The sequence below is a fragment of the Cryptomeria japonica genome, chromosome 6 (genome assembly GCF_030272615.1).
Source record: "Cryptomeria japonica chromosome 6, Sugi_1.0, whole genome shotgun sequence".
Classification (NCBI taxonomy): domain Eukaryota; kingdom Viridiplantae; phylum Streptophyta; class Pinopsida; order Cupressales; family Cupressaceae; genus Cryptomeria; species Cryptomeria japonica.
Window position 1 is genome coordinate 145,609,007 of NC_081410.1, and position 21,250 is coordinate 145,630,256.

The 21,250-nt window shown below is 39.2% G+C and overlaps 1 protein-coding gene across 3 annotated transcripts in view; it reads left to right on the forward strand.

Annotated features, from left to right (window-relative positions):
- The first annotated feature begins 1,110 nt into the window (after nt 1-1,110).
- The window catches only part of LOC131064980 (outer envelope pore protein 37, chloroplastic), a 45,569-nt gene continuing 25,429 nt past the window's right edge, over nt 1,111-21,250 (forward strand). The window contains exons 1-2 of one of the 3 annotated variants that reach the window (XM_057999324.2): nt 1,111-1,248; nt 1,620-2,001. In XM_057999324.2, coding sequence (XP_057855307.2) covers nt 1,627-2,001 — 375 coding nt within the window. In that variant the 5' untranslated portion in view covers nt 1,111-1,248; nt 1,620-1,626. The other 2 variants (XM_057999323.2, XM_057999322.2) reach the window with 2 other exon arrangements.

Sequence of the window (21,250 nt, forward strand, 5' to 3'; positions counted from 1 at the left end):
TAGATAGGATAATTTTAGGTGTCTACAGTTCCAACAAATGCCATCTATCTCATAGTGGTTTAACTACAATGTAGGCTTCATGACACATTGAAAACAACATAGGTGGTAGTCTTGAGGTGCATAAGTCAAGATGATTCCATCCTTTATATATAATAAGAGACACCTAGGTGAGAATAATTGCAAGGTGATCTCATATTAATGGCTCGTGATCCAACAACCACTGGCAATATACAGATCCGACTAGCTTGAAATATCACCATCAACCATTAAATGTTCCAACTAGTTAATACCCTTATTTGATAAATAATTTGCCACCACATTTCCTTCCCTATAAAAATGTTTAATTGAATAACTGAAAATGCTATCTAAAATAACCAAAGCCTTCTTAAGAAGATTCATTACTTTCTAACTCATTGAATGCTTATTTTGAAACAAATAGTGACCACCATAGATATTCCTTTCCTTTGATAGCAATATATCGAATTTGCAAGATTTGACCACTTGTAGACCAAATAGCAATTCTTTGAGCTTAATTATTAGTTTGTGAATTTACCTTTTCTTTTGATAACCATACTCAAAGAATCTTGAAGTGTTCAGGCTTCAAAAACACCGTCAAAATTCAATTTCTTAAAAAACTTGACTAAGGCAAGATCCACTTAACTTTTGAATGCTTAATCGATTAATGAATAGAATTAAAAAAGAAAATATCATACTCATTAAGCTTAATCTAGGGAAAAACTCATTTTATTATAAAAAAATGATAGTCGTAAATGATGGATCAACCACACCAAACGCCCAAAATGGGGTCACAAAAATGAAATATTCCAATCAATATTTTAGCAATCCAAGAATGCAGGTTCGAATCACAACACTCTTGGAAAGCACACGAAAAGTACGGAAGCCCGTTGAAGCTAGTGGTTTTAGAAACAGCACAATCCCCCAAAATGAAGGGCTTGTAGCCCAAGATTCTACTGTACCATGGGCCCCACCGTATCGTTTATTCTAAGGTTGGTTAGTTGGTTTCGTGCCCTTTGAGTGGTTGCCCTTGACAATCATATCTGACGTGGCACCTACTTTGTTAATTCCCTACTGGAAAAGTTACATATCTATTGCGCATATTTGTCTGCATGCACCGGCTCTAAGCCACCATGAAACAAAATTGATCTTCACAATCGTCGGATAAGAAAAACCTGCAAGACAGATACTCACTCCCAAACCTGCAAATGAAGTGAATAAAAAATTGCGCTGGTTAGTTTCTACTCCCTTAAAAAATGAAATAAATTTGTCTTTATGAATATTCATTGCCCCACATAAATCCCTTGCAAGTCCGCCTAACGTCGACGAGCAGAAGCCATTGGCCGTCGGATCCAAGATTTTTGAGGGCAGAGCACGCGAATATAGTAAGAACAAGCGCGCAATTTATTCGCCTGAAGCCCTAGCTTTGCTGTAAATAATTCTATTTTTTATCTGTCAGTGAAAGAAAAAAAAGAGAGGAGGCCTGCGCCCCTGGGCGAAGATGTTGACTCTGCTCAAATAGCACAGGCGGACAGATATTTGCATTCATTCATGAAATCTTCTCGGCTGTAATTAATTTCAACGTCTCTGTGTTGTTTTTTTAGCACAAAAATGGCGGAAGTCTCGACAGAAGCTGCGCCTCTTCCGGAGGTAGCGGTGGAACCGGAGAAAATCGGTGCGATTGACGTTCACCCGGCCAAATTTGGGCGAGATTGGAGAAGAAAACCGGCCTTCAAGATTTCGACGGAGTTTGATAGCGAGTCGAAAGATATAATTAATAAATTCTCGGCCAGGCTTTTTGACGGGCTTGGGAAGATAAAAGGTTCGTTTCAGAGGGACTTGAACGGGAAGTTGCAGTGTCCTCAGCTGGGATTGGACACAAAGTATTTGTCGATCTTGTATGATCACGAAGACCGCAATGCGCTTTTTACCGCCTCTGCCGACCTCAGTAACCAGTTTCAGCTCAAGCTTCAAGGCGATGCTAAGGTATGCCTGACTGGCTCTAACTTATTTCGTTTTTGTTTTCAGGACAAAATTATATCGAGCGGCATTTTTTTTTTATCTTTCTGCGAAATTTACCATTTTGGAAGAAATGCTTGAAATTATGATTCATTAACTTTTACGTGTTTCGTTTTTAGGGAGAAAGGTCTGGTTTGGAGGGAATTTATTTATATTTTTCGTGGGATTTGCCATTTTGGGAAAAAAATTGTGAAATTTGTTATTCTGGAGAAAAAATTGTGAGAAATTTCTATGTTGGAAATATTAGGCTGTTTTTTTTTTTCTTAAGTGAAGTTTTCTATCTTTTGAAAATAATCAGTTTTACATTTAGTTGAACTTAAGAGTCAAATTTTCTGTCGCGGCAAAACAAGTGGTGCGAGCTTACTGAACTTCGTCTCCCCAAAGACAAATAAGGTAGCTCACTTAAAATATTGGTAACAAACTTCAAGAATTTTAATAAAAGTTAACCAGGAAGTAAACTTCGATAATTTGTCTTCTAGCGGAAGCCTTTGATCTTCTAAATGATGATTGAAGATAAACTGCATTTATTCGAAATTTGTCCGAAATTCTCTATTTTGTAATAAAATTGATTTTAGACTGTAAGCAGAAAAAATAAAATAGCTTAGACATCATGTATCTAAAGTTTGAGGGAAATTTTCTGGGTTGAGATTATCATGTACTTGAAAAATCAGTTTATAAAAAGATGTGTAAGGAATAAGTATAAGAACTGTAAATAATTTTTTGCGACACTATGTAAAGTTTATACTAATAAACATTAAAAACATAAAAATTATTGCATTGAAATTTGAATATTAACAATGGTGGGTAGAATTTTGGAAGTTTGGGATCAAACCAAGAATAAGTATAAAAATTGCAAATGAAACTTTGGCATACTAAATGAAGTTTAAACTGCAAATGAAATTTTGTCACAGTATCAAGAGTTTATACTTATAAACATTAAAAACATAAAAATTTAAACTTTAAATGATATTTTGTCAGACTATGTAAAGTTTATACTAATAAACATGAAATGTTAAATTGTAAATGAATTTTGGCCACACCATGTAAAGTATATAATAATAAACATTAAAAACATGAAAATGATTGCATTGAAATTTAAACATTGACAGTGGTGGGCAGAGTTTTGGAACATTGGGAACAAGCCAAGAATAAGTATAAGAATTGCTAATGAAACTTTGGCATACTAAGTGAAGTGTAAACTAATAAGCATAAAAAAACATGGCAATGATTGCATTAACAATGAGAATGGTGGGTGGCGGTTTGGGGTCAAGAGGCAGTGCCTCTTGTGGGGGTGGAGCCCTCAACGGGTTCAAGGAGCAATGTCCCTTGTGGGGGTCTAGGGGTAGATCCTTCAATAGGGTCAAGGGGTAGCGAGCCTTGTGGGGGTTTGGGGGCAGAACCCCCAATGGGGTTGTGGGGTCAAGGGGCAACATCCTTGGCGCGCTCCCTGTCATGATACAGGCTAGAGTTGAGGGGCGGAGCCCCCACCAACAAGGACAAATAAGGCCTACAAAACATCTTAAACTTTCATTACGAATGTCATTTTCACAACTTTTCACCAATTTTTGTTTTGGGTTGGGGTTTCTAATTGGGGGCAATGGGAGACTCCTAGGCATCGTGAGACAGTCTATGGAATCCTTAGAGTCCCAGGGACGTCTTGCTGTCCTTGAAGCCTCAGTTGTGGTGGCGGTGGGCCGTTTCACCCATGTCTCCACATTCCTGAAACTTGCCCATCTTGAAAACACGAGGATTTTGGGGAGTGACATGCCCTTGTGGTTCATTGGTTCGTTTTGGGTAAGCCTGTATAAAAACAAATGAACATTATACAAATATAAAGATTGAAATGTGGCTAATATTAATATAGTTTGCATAGAGAGCATAGGAGTTATGTTTCCTAGCATTCTTTGTCATTGTTTAAGTATTCTTTTTCTCATCATGTATATCTTTCTTATCCTATTGCCATGGTCCATTTGACAAGTGACATACATTCGTCAACTTAATATCACACAAAACTTCATCATGATGTTTACTTATCTTGAATTTCACCAAACATCGTTCACTTACCCGTACTTTTTGTTCTTGCAACTGAGCAATTTTATATCAACTAGGATGTTTTAACCTTGTCAATTTCAACTTGTCAACCGTTTTTTTTTAAAACCAAATTATTTGCAATACCACTATTAATGATGACTTGCAACACTTACCTTCAGTTTTGTATGTTGTTCTAAACAAAGCTCTTACTTTCTACCAGTTCTTAATCCACAACATTTATTTTCAACAAAACTCTTCTCATGACCAATGGCTCACCCTTCTTAGGTTGTTCAACCATTCATCCACATATGTGGTTCTTGTGCTACTTGTTGGCATTTTTGATGTTTTATGTTGTGGTTGTCATTGATGGACACACACTTGCATTGAGATCCTCTTTATATGTATGAGTTAGAGAACAACAGGTATTTGGTTGTATTATAGTCTTTAGACTATTGACGTTTTGCAGAATGTGTTTCCCGGTCTGAAGTGGCATGTTAACCTCAAGCGGTATGAGGGATTAAAGCGGCATAACACATTTCTACCAGTCTTCATTTCTGTCAAACTGGCAACTGACATTTTGTATGAACCGGTAATACTTTGTGATGAGTTACCATCCACCGATTGTTTGACGGTGCCGACACTGTAGCGGTGCTTTTTGTGACGTATTACCAAGTATGTCCAGGTTCATTGAACCTAGGAAATTGTAATGTAATCCTATTGGACCGACATGAAATCAGATTCCTTTATAAGGACATCATGTCTAGGGTTTTAGGTGGTTGTTTTTATTGTTGTTGCGATAGTTGATATTGTGGCTAGGGTTTAAGGTGGTTGAGGAGTTGGAGAGATTATGAATGTGTAGAAGATTGAAGTAATGCCATAGTGCATTAATAACGAGCTATCAAGGATCTAACCAAGCAGTCTGTGCTATTAGCTAGATCAAACACTTGTTGATTACTCACATCTTTGACAAGTCTGTAGCCCTTAACCGGGTAGGCCCAAAAGCCTTTTTGTAAATCCTCTAACAAGGTGGTTCACATCTGTGGATCTAAAATCCTCTAGCAAGGTGTTGACGTGTATTTTGTACACAATCATACACAGAATAAAATACCCAAAGGCATCTTATCCTCTCTTGAATAAAGCCTCTGATTGCTAAAGATATCGCGAAAAGGATCAATCGGAGAAACTTCAAGGTTCTTATATGTAGGATCTCTACGTGTGGATAAGCTCTCTGTGGTATGATGTGATTTGCTGGAATCACAAGGGGACTTACATTTGATGATTGAACTTCTGATTTGCCTTTGAATATTGCTGGAACACAGGATCTTACTGCCTTAGATTTGAAAAAAATGAAAAAAAGATGAGGGCGAAGAGAGGATCTAATCCTAATACTAAGAATGTAGGAGCAATGATTGATCTTTGATGAAACTCTAACTAGGTCTTGTTTTGACATCGCAGGACCATCTCCACAAGGCTAGTGCGATCTTCGAAGGGAAGCTTTATGATGTTCAAATCATCACTGCAGGCATAGACACCATCAGGTTGATGCATATCAATGAAGAAGCGACAATTGAAGTTAAGCTTAAGCTGAATGATTCCAGTTGACTACACAAGGCAAGTCTGCAATCAACAAACTGCTAGTAGTATGGATATGCGAATTTCACCATCAATCAAGCATATTTCTTCCACTCATCTAATAACATGAAATCAAATATGAGAAGTATAAAGACCATGCAAATTGTCGAATCGACCCATAAATTTCACCATTTCTTCAATGAAGTTACAAGTCTTTTACAACATCTTGGCAACAATCTTTGCCTTCTCTCTCTACTCTACTCTAATTGCTATTCTATCAACTATATTCTAACTCTTCCAACTATTCTATTCTCTCTAATTCCTAATGCCTTTACAAAATGAAATGCCAGGGCTTATATAGTGCCCTCAATACAATTCGATTGCTTAGATTGATTCGAGATCAATGGCCAAGATTCAACAATGAAAACCCTAATTAGGGTTTGTTACAACCATTACATAACATTTAATGCTTGACCAATGATAAAATTGTATTGCTTGGACACATGTCCTCTCTGAAAAATTCGACCAATGGATAGCTGGGGTAGGTACATCGGAGTTTGTGCCACCTTCCATGAGTTAGGTACATTGAATCTGGACATGCTGAGGTGGACCACACTGACTGGAGAAGTGATGACTAGGATGCCACCTCGTTTGACACTTGTAACTTGGTAAATATTCAACTTGATGTTGTTGAGAAGCTAGCTTTAATTAATTCTTTTGGAACTATCTGCTTCTTCAACAAACCCTTGCTCTGACTTCTTGTGTCCTTGATTTGCAGGATGATGATGTACCTCGCCTTGGAACGCTGGATTGGAAGAGGTCGCCCCTATCCTTGCTTGATCGTCCTTGAGGAGACCGTCCTTGATCTGGCTTGATTTTCCTTAAGGAGAACCTTCCGACTTGTAGATCTTTCGAGCTTGGGAGTCACCATCTTGATACCTACACAACATTTCAAAATTAGTAATACATTTTGCAACGTGGAAATATAGACTAGAAAGAGGATTTAAGTTTTAAATTAGGAAACCTCATGATAAATCTTTGAATTATCATTTCCTAAATTTACTAAGCCACTTGAGATTGAAAATTGAAAATTCAAAATTGAGACTAGGAGAATCTCGCCATACCTCCACTTCAGGACTAAATCTAAGAAAAGATGCAAAATTAAGCAAGTTTGCTAGGCAAAATGTGGATCGAAGTCTTCAAAATGTGCTTCTTCTATCAACTTCACCACCTCTAGCCTTCAACGCTTTGAGGAAAATTCGCTCCATCTTTAGTCTTCAACTAAATTCGCTCCTCCTTAGGCCAGATTTCGCACTCCTTTATTGCTCCTTCAAAATCGCACTTGGACAAATGATTGAAAGATGGATTAACATGCTCAACACACCCCTCTTATATAGGCGCTCATCTTGATAATTGCCCCTAGGCCGACTTGGAAAATAGGCCCAATAAACAAATAAAATTTAATAAAAGAGGGGGCCGACCTTGCAAAATAATACCCCAAGCGCTCCCTTTTTTTAAAATTTAATTTAATAATAATTAATTAAATGCCTTTGTAATTAAAAACTTCGATTTTTTTAAAGGCTTTAAATTAATTATTGAATGTCCATGCGCTATTTTTAAATACCAATTTAATTAAATCTTTCACATTTTTATCGAATTTGGCATTTTAATGTAATTCGAAAATGTTGGCGCCTAAGCATGGGAGGAATAAGGGACACTAACCACATCGCTCTGGTCCCTAGGAGAGGGACAGGAGTGCTCCTTCATTTTGGCCTTGTTTTTCTTGTTTTTCACGTTCAGAGTCTTGTCTTAGACGTCCAAAATAGCATTTTAATTGGGAATCTTGAGCTTAATTCGTCCCTTTTGTGGAAGGAGTGTGCTTTAAAACACTTTCGCCCTGGTCCCTTGGTGAGGGACAGGAGCGAACCTTTGTTCCTTGTGCTCATCCTTGTTTATATCAACTTGCAACTGTCTTCACGGTGCAAAATGATGTTCTTTACTCCCTTTCGAACACTTGAAATGTGAGTGGCAACTTAAATTTGGACACACTTGAACATTTCGCTCTGGTCCCTGGGAGAGGGACAGGAGCGAACTTGGGCATTTCCATCACCTTTGCGGTCTTTGATACTTTACTTCCTCTCCGAGGCGTTCCAAACATCATTGCCCCTTTGTGTCTTAGCTTGGAGTGATTTAAGCTTGGAGGGAATATTAAATAACCTTGAGTTCGCCCTGGTCCCTGGCTGAGGGACAGGAGCGAACTTTCACCTGTAGGCTCAATCATGCTTTGCTAACTTTTAAAACCATCTTCAATGGATCCGCTATGCTCCCCTTCACTCATCCTTGACATGTAATTTGCTTCATCTTGGCGAGAGATTTGTCTAAGGAAGAAATCGCTCTGGTCCCTGGGAGAGGGACAGGAGCGCCTAGGACAATATGGGCTTCACTTGGCGTTTTTACAATCTTCAAATTATCTTCAACGGACTCGTTACGCCTCCTTTGCTTGCCTCAAACTTAACACTTACTTGACCTTCGCCCAAAACCTGTCTTATAAGGAAAATCGCTCTGGTCCCTGAGAGAGGGACGGGAGCTATCACTTAAATTCGCCCTGGTCCCTGGCAGAGGGACAGGAGCGATTTTGCTTCTAGGGTCAATTTTCCTCATGATTGCGCTTTCAAGTTATATTCAACTGATAAAATGTATTTCCTTTGATCTTCTCAATTCGCGAAATCGTTCAAATCTTTCAAGGACAAGGCAATTTTGGATTTCAAGCTCCGGTCCTTCAGTGAGAGACAGGAGCGATTTTTGTTCTTAGCACATTTCCTTGTTTGTAAATTTCTTCAAATTATATTCAATGGACAGAACATGCCTCCCTTTATCTCTTCCAATCCAAAAATCGTCTTGATCCTGCAAGGACAGTGAAATATTGAGAAACAAGCTCTGGTCCCTCAGTGAGGGACAGGAGCGAATTTGACCTTGTATGCAAAAACTTCATCATTTCATTGCTTTTGATCACGTCTGGATGCTCTATCATGCTCATTTCGTCCTTCACCATGCTTTTGATGTCTCAATTTAACCAAACAAGGCCAGGAATGGCTCAAATAAGTATTTTCGCCCTGGTCCCTTGGTGAGGGACAGGAGCACTTCGCCTTGGTCCTCCTGAGAGGGACAGGAGCGAAATTCGCTCTGGATCCTCAGTGAAGGACAGGAGCGAAATTTGACTTTTCGAACTCTCTATCAGGATAACTTTTATGGAATATAACATTTCCTTCTATGTTTCTTCTTTCTTATACTTTAAGTTATATTCCATATATACTTTCAGGATGTTTGAGAGTGGTTTCAGACCTCCAGGAGTTATATTGCAAAATCTAGTTTTTTGAGGTTTTTCAGTTTCTAGACTTAGCCAAATTTCAGGATTAGGACCTCACTCAAGCCGGACTTGCTTATCCATGTGATCCCCTGGGCGACACTCAAAATGCAAAGGCTAACTAACAAAACCCTAAAAAACCTAAAAAAAACAAACCCTAAAAAGCAAAAAAAACAAGGGTCCCCATTTGCAATGGGGCGATGTGTGAAATGGTCACAACACAAGGTAGTCTTTAATCGGACTTGTCTCCTAACAGAGATTGAGATTCCTAACAGGATCTATTCTGGTAAAGAACATTGTAAGACCTTAACCGGTCTGGTCCCTATTCCGCAGATAGTTACTTGTGAGTTCCATCTCACCGTGGTTTTTCCCATTTGGGTTTCCATGTCAAAATATCTTGTGTTATGGTGTTTGTGCTTCTGTGGGTGAATGCAATATTAGCTATTTAGTTTGCATGTTTGTTAACCGGTTTGTCTGTTAAACTGTTTTACAGGATTACTACTAATGTTGCAAAGTGTTTAAATGCAAAGATTTTTGGCATACTAATTCACCCCCCCCTCTTAGTATTCATCAATTGGTATCAGAGCCTACCTTTCTATAAGTTTAACCACTTGGAAAGAGATATGGGGGAATACACTTTGAGGGAACTTACTCAACGGCTCACTCAGTCTGAGCAAGCCTATGATGACCTTATGGTCAAATACAAGGCATCTCAAGCAAAAATGAGAGAACATGCAGAAAAGCTGATGGAGCTATCTGAAAATAGTTCTGCAGATGAAGCAGACATGGAAGCCCTAATTGCAGAAGTAAATAAGTTGAATGAATCAAACTCCAACCTAAGAAAGGAGTTGGAAGGACTGACTATCTGGATGTGTCAAGAGCTTGAGAACCGGAGAAAAGCTGAAGACCTAGTGAAAGAAAGAAATCATGAGATCTCCAAGCTGAAACAAGAGATGAGTGCCCTAAATGCTCTACTCCATGCAAGCAAGGTGGAAAAGGAAGACATGCAAGGAGAACTGAACACTGCCATCTCTGAGAATGAAGACCTGTTGGTAACAAATGCTGCTATTTTCAAAGAACTCTCTGAGTCAAAGGAAATACTTGCTAAGTTCAACAAGAGTACTGTCAAGCTAGAGCAAAAGCTTGAATTTGCCAAACCGGTCAATAACACCAATGGACTTGGTTATTCCGGTCATGAGGAAGGTGAGACCTCTGGTACAAATGCTGGAACATCAAAGAAACAACCGGCATCAAAGGATAAAGGTAAGCAAAAGTTTAAACCTGTTTGTTTCAACTGTCTTAAAGAAGGACATACTGCTAATGTGTGTAGGAGTAAGGCTTACAACAATTTTCCTTATTTCCTATATGATAAGCCTAGATCCTATAGATTTGATGGTAACTGTTATGCATGCAACAAGTATGGGCATAGAGCATCTGAATGCAGGTATGTTATGAATAACACTGGAAGATATCCTCAGAGGACCCAAGGAGTTGGTTCTGAACCGAAATTACAACCGGTTTAATGCCTTCAATCATCAGCCAAGAAGCGGTGGTTATCAAGCGGCAACCGGATGGAGAGCAAATTGTATGATCTGTCATGATTATGGTCATACTGCTGCAACATGCAGAAGGAAGAATGGGAACATGAACAATGGACCTTGGAGAGCACCTGGATTGGTCTGCTATCACTGCAACAAACCGAGTCACATTGCCAAATTTTGTAGATCTAGAAAAAACATATCTGATGATATACCGGTCACTCCGGAAGGAAACATTGATGTTGACACTGTTCAAGCGAACATGAAGAAAATCTGGAAGGAGAAACCAACGGTGTTACAAGAGGAACCGGTTTCTGCACCTAGTGTGGAAATCACAGAACTGGCAAACTAAGCTTCAAAAAGCTTAGGGGGAGCAAACGGCGAAACATTTTGAACCCCCAGTTTACACCGATAAAAGACCTTAATCGGTATGTTATACCTGTCGTTTGGCAGAAGACCGGAAACAGTAAAAGGGCAAATTAGGGTTTACACCCTAATGGAGGAGCATTAATGATGGTAGGTGAGGAATATGTTTAAAAGCATTTTTCAAATCATTTCTCACTATCAGTTTTTGACGGAAGAAAAAGTCTTTCAAAGAGTAGAGCGACAAAAAGGCGATTTGAGCAGAGATTTTGAGAAATTGAGAAACCGCAAAGGAGATTCAAATTCAAACTGGAAACGGTCAAGTGGAAAACACAAAGCAGTGATTCAGCATCCGACGGAGTGTGAAGTGAAGGAGAATCGGCAAGCCCTAATTTCACGTGTTTCAAAAGTTATTTCTCGAGTTCTTAAGATTTCTATCATGGCTTCCGCATCTCATACCAGTTCTAGTGCATCTGTCGAGTCTGCAAGTTTTATTCAACGGAAGTCCAAGTATAATCCCTATCACAAGTTCCGGCTGGTGTGATAGTAGAAGAGGGAATTTCTGACTACATAGATTGCAAAATAGAAGACCTAGGGTCTCTAGCTATCCCAACCCAGTTAGGTTTATTTTGTGGTAAAGATAAGAAGATCAAACCGGAGTTCAATATTTTGGAGAAGAAAAAGCTCCACAATGCTGTTTACTTCCTGGAAGATTTCACAGAGGATCATATAAGGATCATTCTGAGTAGAGTCCATGGTGATAAGATGTACCTGGAGAGAACACATGACATCACGCCGCAGGCAATTTATGCAATCACCGGATTCTACAACACTGGGGAAGTGCCAGCCCTAAGAACTGTAAGCAAAACTGAAATGTCCAAGCTCATCGGTTCAGTGAGCGACTCACGTGGCATGACAGTAAATTCTATCAAGGATGATCTAGTGAAGTATGCATGTATGGCGATTGGATACCGGACATTCTCAGCCAACAGAATTAACTCTGTATCTGCTGCAGCGGTAAATGCCGCTTACCGGATGATAAAGGATGATGCATCATTTGATCTGTGCACTGGTATGCAGAGACAACTCTTGTTGAATCTGAAGGCGATCAAACAGGATAATGCACTTAGGTTCAAGTTTGGACAACTACTGGTTGGGTTGTTCTTCTATTTTCAAGGCTACTTTCCAGGAGTAGGAGATGTCCAATGGTCTGGTGACCAACCGGTGACCAAGCAAATCAAGGAAAGCATTGAAGCAATTGGAACCGGCTACCTTGATGTTCTGAACAAGTATTTTGATGAGTTCAGAAGGAAAGTGAGCCAAAGAATGAGGATATCAGGTGACATGTCAAGAAATATGAAGACAATATCTGCTTCACCATCCAAGTAGATAAATGCATAATGGAGGCTATTGAGCCTAGACAGGAAGAAGTGGAGCCAATGGGCTATGAGGTGATGTACGATATACTGGAAGGGTATGCCTCTACCCTTATTGCCTCACCGCTTGATCCCAAGGCGAAGAGAACCGACACCTACCTAGAGAGGATAGCACCGGTTGAGGAACCACCAGCAATGAAAGAAAAAGAACCGGCAGTGAAGAAGGCAAAGGCAGTGCCTGCAGCATCAGCACCGGTTACTACTGCAACTCCAAAAGTGACCAAGCGGTCACTAGCTAAGAAGAAACTGGAAGCTGCATCGGCTAAAGTGTTCCAGAGAAAGAGGAAGACAAGGAACACCTCTCCAGACTCAGAAGAAACTGTGTCTGAGGAAAAGCCAAAGAAAACACGTCAAGCAAAGAGGAAGACAAAGAATGAACTGGCATTATCTGCACCGGTAAATATAGATATATCTTCCTACAAACCTTTGACACATTGTCAAAGAACAATAAAGAATATTAGGAGAAAAGTGCTAAATGACTTACTTGAGTGTTTTGATGACTTTAATGAGGATGAAAAGGAAGCGGTTGAAAAGGAAATAATTCATTATTTATGTGTTAATGACCGGTCGCCCTCAGAGATTAAATCTCAGACATTGGATTCTCTATATATGTCATTAGATAATAGATGGCGCATTGCCATAGAGAAAGAACAGGAAATTAGGGAGAAGGTTTTTGCACAGTCCTTCCCCAACCTGTCAAATTCTGAATTGTTTGATGTTATTGACCAAAATAAAGGACTCTTCTTCACTAGAAAAAGAAGTCTCTGGTTGTTAGAAGGTAGAGTTGTTGATGTTGAAAAAGACACTCATCTGTATATGAGAACTACTGTCTAGACTCACAAAGCGCATCTGGCCAACCGATAAGCTGAAGAAGAACCGGTTATATCCAAACCGGATGAAGTATTTGATGATGAAGGAAATCCGGTTGTAGAACTGATCGACACCATTGATGTCGATGCTCTGGACGTTGAGGATGATACTCAAGAAACACCATCCAAGGCAACAGGACATAAGCAACAGGCTAAATGGGCTGATAAGCAAGCCGAGGACAGACGAGAAGCGACAAAGGAAGAGGCAGAGAAGAAGAAGAAAGATGAAGAGGAGAAGAAGAAGAAGGATGAAGAAGAGAAGAAGAAGAAAGATGAAGAGGAGAAGAAGAAGAAGGATGAAAGATGAAGAGGAGAAGAAGAAGAAAGATGAAGAGGAGAAGAAGAAAAATGAAGAGGAGAAGAAGAAAAAGGATGAAGAAGAGAAAAAGAAGCAAGAAGATGAAAAGAAAAAGAAAGAAGAGGAAAATAAGGAACAGGAGAAAAAGGAGGAAGCAGAGAGGAAGAAGAAGGAAGAAGAAGATAAGGAACAGGAGAAGAAAAAGGAAGCAGAAAAGAAAAAGGCCGAGGAGGACAAGGAAGCAGAGAAGAGGAGAGAAGCGGAGAAGAAGAAAGCGGAAGAGGACAAGGCAGGAGAAGCAGAGAAGAGCACCCAGATGGAGACTCCGAAGGCAACCGGGAGTCAAGCCAAACCGGCTGACCTCACCAGTCCTATAGATCTCCAGTTTGCAAGTGAAACGGAGTTAATGCAGAGCATCAAGGTAGCTCAAGAGCGCCTTGAAATCATTCGACAGAAGAAGGAGCAGGATGTAATTCAAGTGGCTGTGGATACGCTTACTAGTTTGATACCCGGTACAAATCTTCCAAACACCGATTCATCACTAGCTAGACTTAAGCTCCTATGCACAGTAGTAGATGATTAGGTGCAGAGCCTTGAAGAGGTAGCAGAGGCTAATGTCAAGAAGGAGCATCAAAAAGCTCTTAATATAGCTCCGGTGAAAAAGTTGAATGAGCTCCGGACTGAATTGAAGAAAGAACAAAAGGATATAAGGGACGCTCTAGATGAGGGGAATCTGCTACTCAGCAAAATCTGCCAACCCCATCTATTTTATGATGATGTGCTAGCTCAAAAGCAAAAACTTGAAAAGGACTTGTAGTCCTACTTGAGCACATTCAAGCCGCCTTATGATTCCTTCACAACTTATGGGCAAACCGTTCACCGGTTTCACATCCAGTCAGCAAAAATGGAGCAAGAAATCAGCACTCGATCTAGAGATTTGCAAGAGCTAAACTGGTTCTACTCCCACGATTGCAAATTCTTTAGAAGTGCTATCTGAACCTAGATGCCTTAACAGTTACACAAGAGATGAGAACAATTGATGCCATGGAAGAACAGGTCTCCTAGATGCAGACAGAGCAAGAAGTAGCCACCTCCCTACTTGAGTCCTGGTCTTTGTCGATGAAACAATTTTTGCAGGACTTTAAATCTGTTTTTGACAAGTATCATTCCTTGTTGTCATAAACTTTTATTATTTTTAATATCAAATGAAAACAGGGTTGTTCAGCTATACTTTGTCATTGTTGGCAAAGGGGGAGAATAATTCTATTTGGAGAAGTATCTGGTAATCAAAATTTTGATTATATGCTCTGTATATCTCAATGTTTATGCTCTATATGCAAAAAGGCTATACACTGTATTGATAAAGGGATAGTGTATATGCTTAGGGGGAGCAATTTTGCTAATGGCATGATTTTGTTGTAAAACACTTAGATGTCAAAATTTTATTTTCCTAAGTGTTGCCATCAATGCCAAAGGGGGAGATTGTTGGCATTTTTTATGTTTTATGTTGTGGTTGTCATTGATGGACACACAGTTGCATTGAGATCCTCTTTATATGTACGAGTTAGAGAACAACCGGTATTTGGTTGTATTATAGTCTTTAGACTATTGACGTTTTGCAGAATGTGTTTCCCGATCTGAAGCGGCATGTTAACCTCAAGCGGTATGAGGGATTAAAGCGGCATAACACATTTCTACCAGTCTTCATTTCTGTCAAACCGGCAACTGGCATTTTGTATGAACCGGTAATACTTTGTGATGAGTTACCATCCACCGATTGTTTGACGGTGCCGACACTGTAGCGGTGCTTTTTGTGACGTATTACCAAGTATGTCCAGGTTCATTGAACCTAGGAAATTGTAATGTAATCCTATTGGACCGACATGAAGTCAGATTCCTTTATAAGGACATTATGTCTAGGGGTTTAGGTTGTTGTTGTTATTGTTGTTGTGATAGTTGATATTGCGGCTAGGGTTTAAGGTGGTTGAGGAGTTGGAGAGATTATGAATGTGGAGAAGATTGAAGTAATGCCATAGTGCATTAAGAACGAGCTATCAAGGATCTAATCAAGTAGTCTGTGCTATTAGCTAGATCAAACACTTGTTGATTACTCACATTTTTGACAAGTTTGTAGCCCTTAACTGGGTAGGCCCAAAAGCCTTTTTGTAAATCCTCTAACAAGGTGGTTCACATCTGTGGATCTAAAATCCTCTAGCAAGGTAGTCTTTAATCGGACTTGTCTCCTAACAGAGATTGAGATTCCTAACAGGATCTGTTCTAGTAAAGAACATTGTAAGACCTTAACCAGTCTGGTTCCTATTTTGCAGATAGTTACTTGTGAGTTCCATCTCACCGTGGTTTTTCCCATTTGGGTTTCCACGTCAAAATGTTTTGTGTTATGGTGTTTGTGCTTCTGTAGGTGAATGCATTATTAGCTATTTGGTTTGCATGTTTGTTAACCGGTCTGTCTGTTAAACTGTTTTACCGGATTACTGCTAATGTTGCAAAGTGTTTAAATGCAAAGATTTTTGGCATACTTATTCACCCCCCCCCTCTTAGTATTCATCACTACCATCAGGTCTCGTATTAATATTTTGTGAACATTCAAATGCTTTGATTATTTGTCTTTTGTGAACGTTCAAATGCTATGACCTTCAAATCCACACCAAAAATAGTTTCCATAGAAAGGTCTCCCATCATTTATGTTATATCTTCCTCTACCTCTTTGGTATGTATCAAAGACTATTAAAAATAGGGTGGGATGGAATGAAGCTTCAGTGACAAGAGGCCTCGATCGCTTAGGGATGATGGTGGAAGTGATGCTCCCTCAAGAGAGCTGTTGGAGCTCAAGAGGTCTCTTGAAAAGACAAGGGATGAGGAGAAGATGGGCCGTGATGTATAAAAGAGGACTCGAGAGAGATCATGTGGGGAGGATGTACATGCCATGGATACAATAGATGATGGACTAGGATTGGGCATGTTGATTGATGCCATTGGAATGACTAGATGATAAGATTCTAGATTGCATGGATGTATATGTAAGATAATGAAATTGTGCAAGGATGTAAAGCAACAAGATGACTCATGATTAGGATGATGGATGAGTGAGGATGAGTAATAAGGTGAATGATGAAAACATTCTGTCATACCATCTTCATTTGAAAGGAGCAACCATTATTTGTTTTAGCACTTAGCATTATGCACCATGATATAAGGGATCATAAGTGGTTTTGTAGGACATTATTGAAGACTTTGTTTATTGACATTTGCTATTTTTGTGTGCTTTGTCTTTTTTGTTTATGCACACATTGAAATTGAGTTAAAATTCACCTTCACACTTCGATTCAGGTTAAAATTTATGTGTCTTTAAAACCCCTAGCATACTTATGTATGATCTCCTCTTGCATCATAGGGTGACCTTGAGGACTAAAAATAAGTGTTGCCTTGTTTTTCTTTTTAGGGGGCTTGCTTGGGGATTTCATCACCTCAAGGTACGACTTCAACTCCAATATTCCGATGGAGTAGAAATAGCGAGGGTGAATCGAAAGACACGCCTCTTTGGAAGTTGTGCTTTTGTCATTTAGGCTATAAGCCCCTAAGAACTAATACCTTGGGGAAGTGAATTAGAAGCGTGACTTACCCCTTCTCTCAACTATTTGACTTTTTAACACTTTTAAATCCACAGATTTAGGCCTCATGTGCCCTTGTGGTATATATAGGATATCTTAGAGAAGCCTCGTAAAGTGTAGGCTAAGACCTTTCAATTGCTTTTCTTTATGGTGCACTATTGTTGGGGAGGTAAAGTGCTCACATTGTGTCTCCTTGTGGTGAGATAGACCTTACTTTGGGCAAGGCTAGTCCTTCAATGTAAGGGCTGTATGGTGGTCCATGATCTTGCATTCCCTAGCTATCCATTTCATGTGGTACATGGCACTAATGGGACAAATGTCACCATTCTTCTAGAGTGGGGACAAATGTTAGCATTATGAGTCTACAAGGAATAACACACCTTTTATTGAATAATTCTAGGCTGCTTGTTGTGTCTTTTGGTTTGTATGTTGTATATACCAAGTACTTGTTTGAAAGCCTTTTAAACTAAGTTTGAGTCAAGTCCAATTTGAAGTCTCTTTGCTTGTTTGAAAACGCATTGCCCATTGATATACTTCAAACATAAATGTTGAAGTCAAACTTAGGATAACCATCACTTAGTGCAAAACCTATTTAGCTTTGGTCATCATCAAAACCCTAGCCCAACACAATCAAATACCTTGTTCAAATCAACCACATCCTTTGACCTTAATCCAATTTCCAAATTTTCACTCACCATCACATTTGTTATAACCCTAGTCACCTTTGAGTCACATTTAAGAAAACATTAGGATACCTTGATCATTACACCATCCTCATTCACATCATCTTTATAATTTATACCCATCATCATTCAAATCTATTCTTGGTCATAGCTGAACATTTCACCTTTGGATCTCTTAATCAGCTTATCATCTTTGTGCAACCATTGGGACCTTTAATCATCCTAAGGCCCATTGTCAGTTCTTGGAAATTCTACACCAATCCGTAGGTTCCAAAATCAAATCATAATCAATCCATCTGTAAGATCCAAGTGTGTAGCCTAAACTTTAATCCAAGCTTATCAAACCTAATCCACATAGTCTATATGGTTACTTTTTCACATCGTCGGTATCATCCCATTATCCAATCAAATCATCCAAACAAGTTCATTCCAAGTCATCCACCTTTAAGATTATCCTTCATTATTAGGATTTGACGCTCTTTTGAATAGTCACCAAGTCCTCCATACCCATTCTTTTCCACATCCAATTTAGAACCAAGACCAATGCCCCCTAACACATGAAGCACTAGACATGAAAAGGTGGAAGAAAATCCCTTCCATAGTCAACCACTCATAGAAAGGTTCCCGTTGCTAGGAGAATCTTCTCATCACGATGGTAGTGAAACTAATGATGACAATCCCAATCAACCTGAATACACTGTTGATCCTTATCCCATCCAAGATTCCAAACAAGGGCATGATCTCATGGAGAAATGTATTGAAATAAACGAAGATGCCATCATTAGACAGGTTATTAGAAACAGGGGCAAAACTACTTCCCGGTAATGACCTCTCTAATCTTGATCCCATCCAAGAACAAAATACAACTCATGACCCCATCGCACCTGCTAGAGGGCAACAACCTCTTACCATTAGAGGGAACCATTTATATCAAGGGTCTATAATACCTAAAGTTTCCACTTCCATTTCTAATGATGTTCATGATCCTAATTCCATTAGTCAAACCACATCCACAATAAACATCCCACTTGGAACACAACCCACAACTACACTTACGGACCGCATCTCCATTTCCATTCTTAGTCCAAATATTTCCAATATCACTACTACCATGACTATACCACATCTACAAAAGGTCAACTTTAATCATGTCAATCAACATCAAAATTCCAATTCATCTAATACCAATAATACACGACACCATCCATGCACCTCTCCACCACCACCTAGTTCATCCTTTGATCAAGAATGGCAAGCCATGAAGGATGCCCTCAAGGGACTCTTAGGAGGCACTATAAGAAATCCTATACCTTTGTAGAATTGTGTCCATAGCCCTTCGATCAATCAATATCACAAATCCCTTTTCCCACGTCTTTCAAAATCTTAAAATATGATAAATCTAAGGGGAAGGGAGATCCTCGAGAACATGTCAAGGAATTTTTCATGGCTAGTCAAGAAGTTGCATACGAAGATACATACTTACAACACTTGCTCCCTTGTAGCTTAGGTGGGCAAGCACTTGAATGGTTCTTGCATCAACCTAAGAAGTCCATCACATCCTTTGCTGACTTAGTTGAAAAATTTGTCAAACACTTATCCTACAACATGGAGCATGAGTTCACCATGATGGTGTGATGTCCCCATCCTAGTCACGGTTTTAGAGTTGATGAGTTAGCTTATTTTCTGGACCCTCATAGGCTAACAGGGTATGGACAGAGGGCCATGGGAACAATGGATGGAGGATGATGTTCTTTAGTTCAGGGTTGGGTTCAGTTCAGGCTTCGTTTGAGTAGTTTTTGACTCCATTTGAGGGATTTGCTATTTATAGCATTTGGGCTATTTATAGATGGGAAGTTGGTTATTTTTAGACAGGCCCTTGGTCACATGGGTTTTGGGAGCTTTATCTCTAGCTTCTAACGGTTCATCTTTTGGAGTCATATTGAGAGAGATTAATTTTTCAGTGAATTATAGGCAATATTTAATTAATGACGTTTATTATAAAGTCACATTGACTTTTTAATAAAATATTTCACTTAAATTTATTTAAGTGACTTATTATTTTTCTCCATTGTTGGGCGCCTATATTAAAAGTGCTTTAACACTTAATGATATTTTTCAAACCCTAAAATCAACCCTAGTTAAAAATCGTGGATTTTTGCATAAAGCTGCCCCCTTGAGAAATCAAACTCATTAATTTGTTGATCATTTGATATCTCTTCCTCTGTGGGTTTTGGAGCTTGAGGGTTTCAGACTGGATTCTTCGTTGGAGAACGTCTATTCTTTAGTGCATGGTAATGGTGAGACTGTGAAAGATCAGTTGAATTGTTGCAGCTGTGGTTGGCTTCATTCAGAAGTCAAATTGGTGATGATTGCAGGCAGATTTGGCTTCTTACAGGGCAGATCTGTTGTAGGTTTTCTTATTTATTGTTATTGCTGTTAATTTTCTGTGGTTTGGAGGCCTCGTTTCCCAAACACACAGCTTGCTCATTAAATTGGTGGCATCTTCTACTGCTTGGGCGTCTTATTATTAAAATAAGAGCAGATCTGAATTGTTTCCTGAATAAAAATCAGAACTTTGTAAGTTGCTGATTTAATTTTTTCATTTCAATAAATTGGCTAAGGACCTACGGATATGCTTCTAAAATCTCCAATTTATTGTTTCAGCTGATTATTTCATGTATTATTTTCAATGTGTTGAAAATTAAGAAACCCCTTCTGCAACTTCTGTCTATTTCTGAAAGACCATCTTTAATAATAAAAAATACAAAAAGAATTACAAAATTACAGCAGGTTGAAGAATTGAACCAGCAAGGGTTCATCATAGTGGTATCAGAGCTTTGATCCTGCCATCCTGGAGGGTTAGGGGATTTTATATGCATCACCAACAGTTTGGGCGCCACAGGTTTTATACCCGTAGGAGATTTAGTTCTCAGAGAAACCAATTTCATTTTGGTCAGAACCAAATTGAAATTATGGGTGATAGGAATGAAGAAGCCACCATAAACACTACACAGAATGATGACAACGAGGCAAGGGAGGTCATGAGAGGTATAGCATTTGGACAACAACACGTAGCAACAATGTTGCAACCGCTGACCATCGCCATACAACAACTTTCAATACCTAAAGGTAATGATCTGAATCAAGAAGAGAATGGCAGTATTGCTGGTCATTCCAGAGCTCGTGTGACTAACACACACACATATGACAGACCCACACGCCCCACTTTTGTCAGAGCTGAACCTGAAGATGAGGTTGACTCCGAAGCTGGGGATGACAGGGGTTTTGGTGACAATATCTTGGCAATGCACGATGAGTGGGATAGATTACCATAGAGAGTTCAAGATCACCTTAGCATTGATAGGTATATTAGTCAGAAGAGAGATCATAACAGGAATTGGAATAATCAGAAACCTTGGAACAAAACTAATAA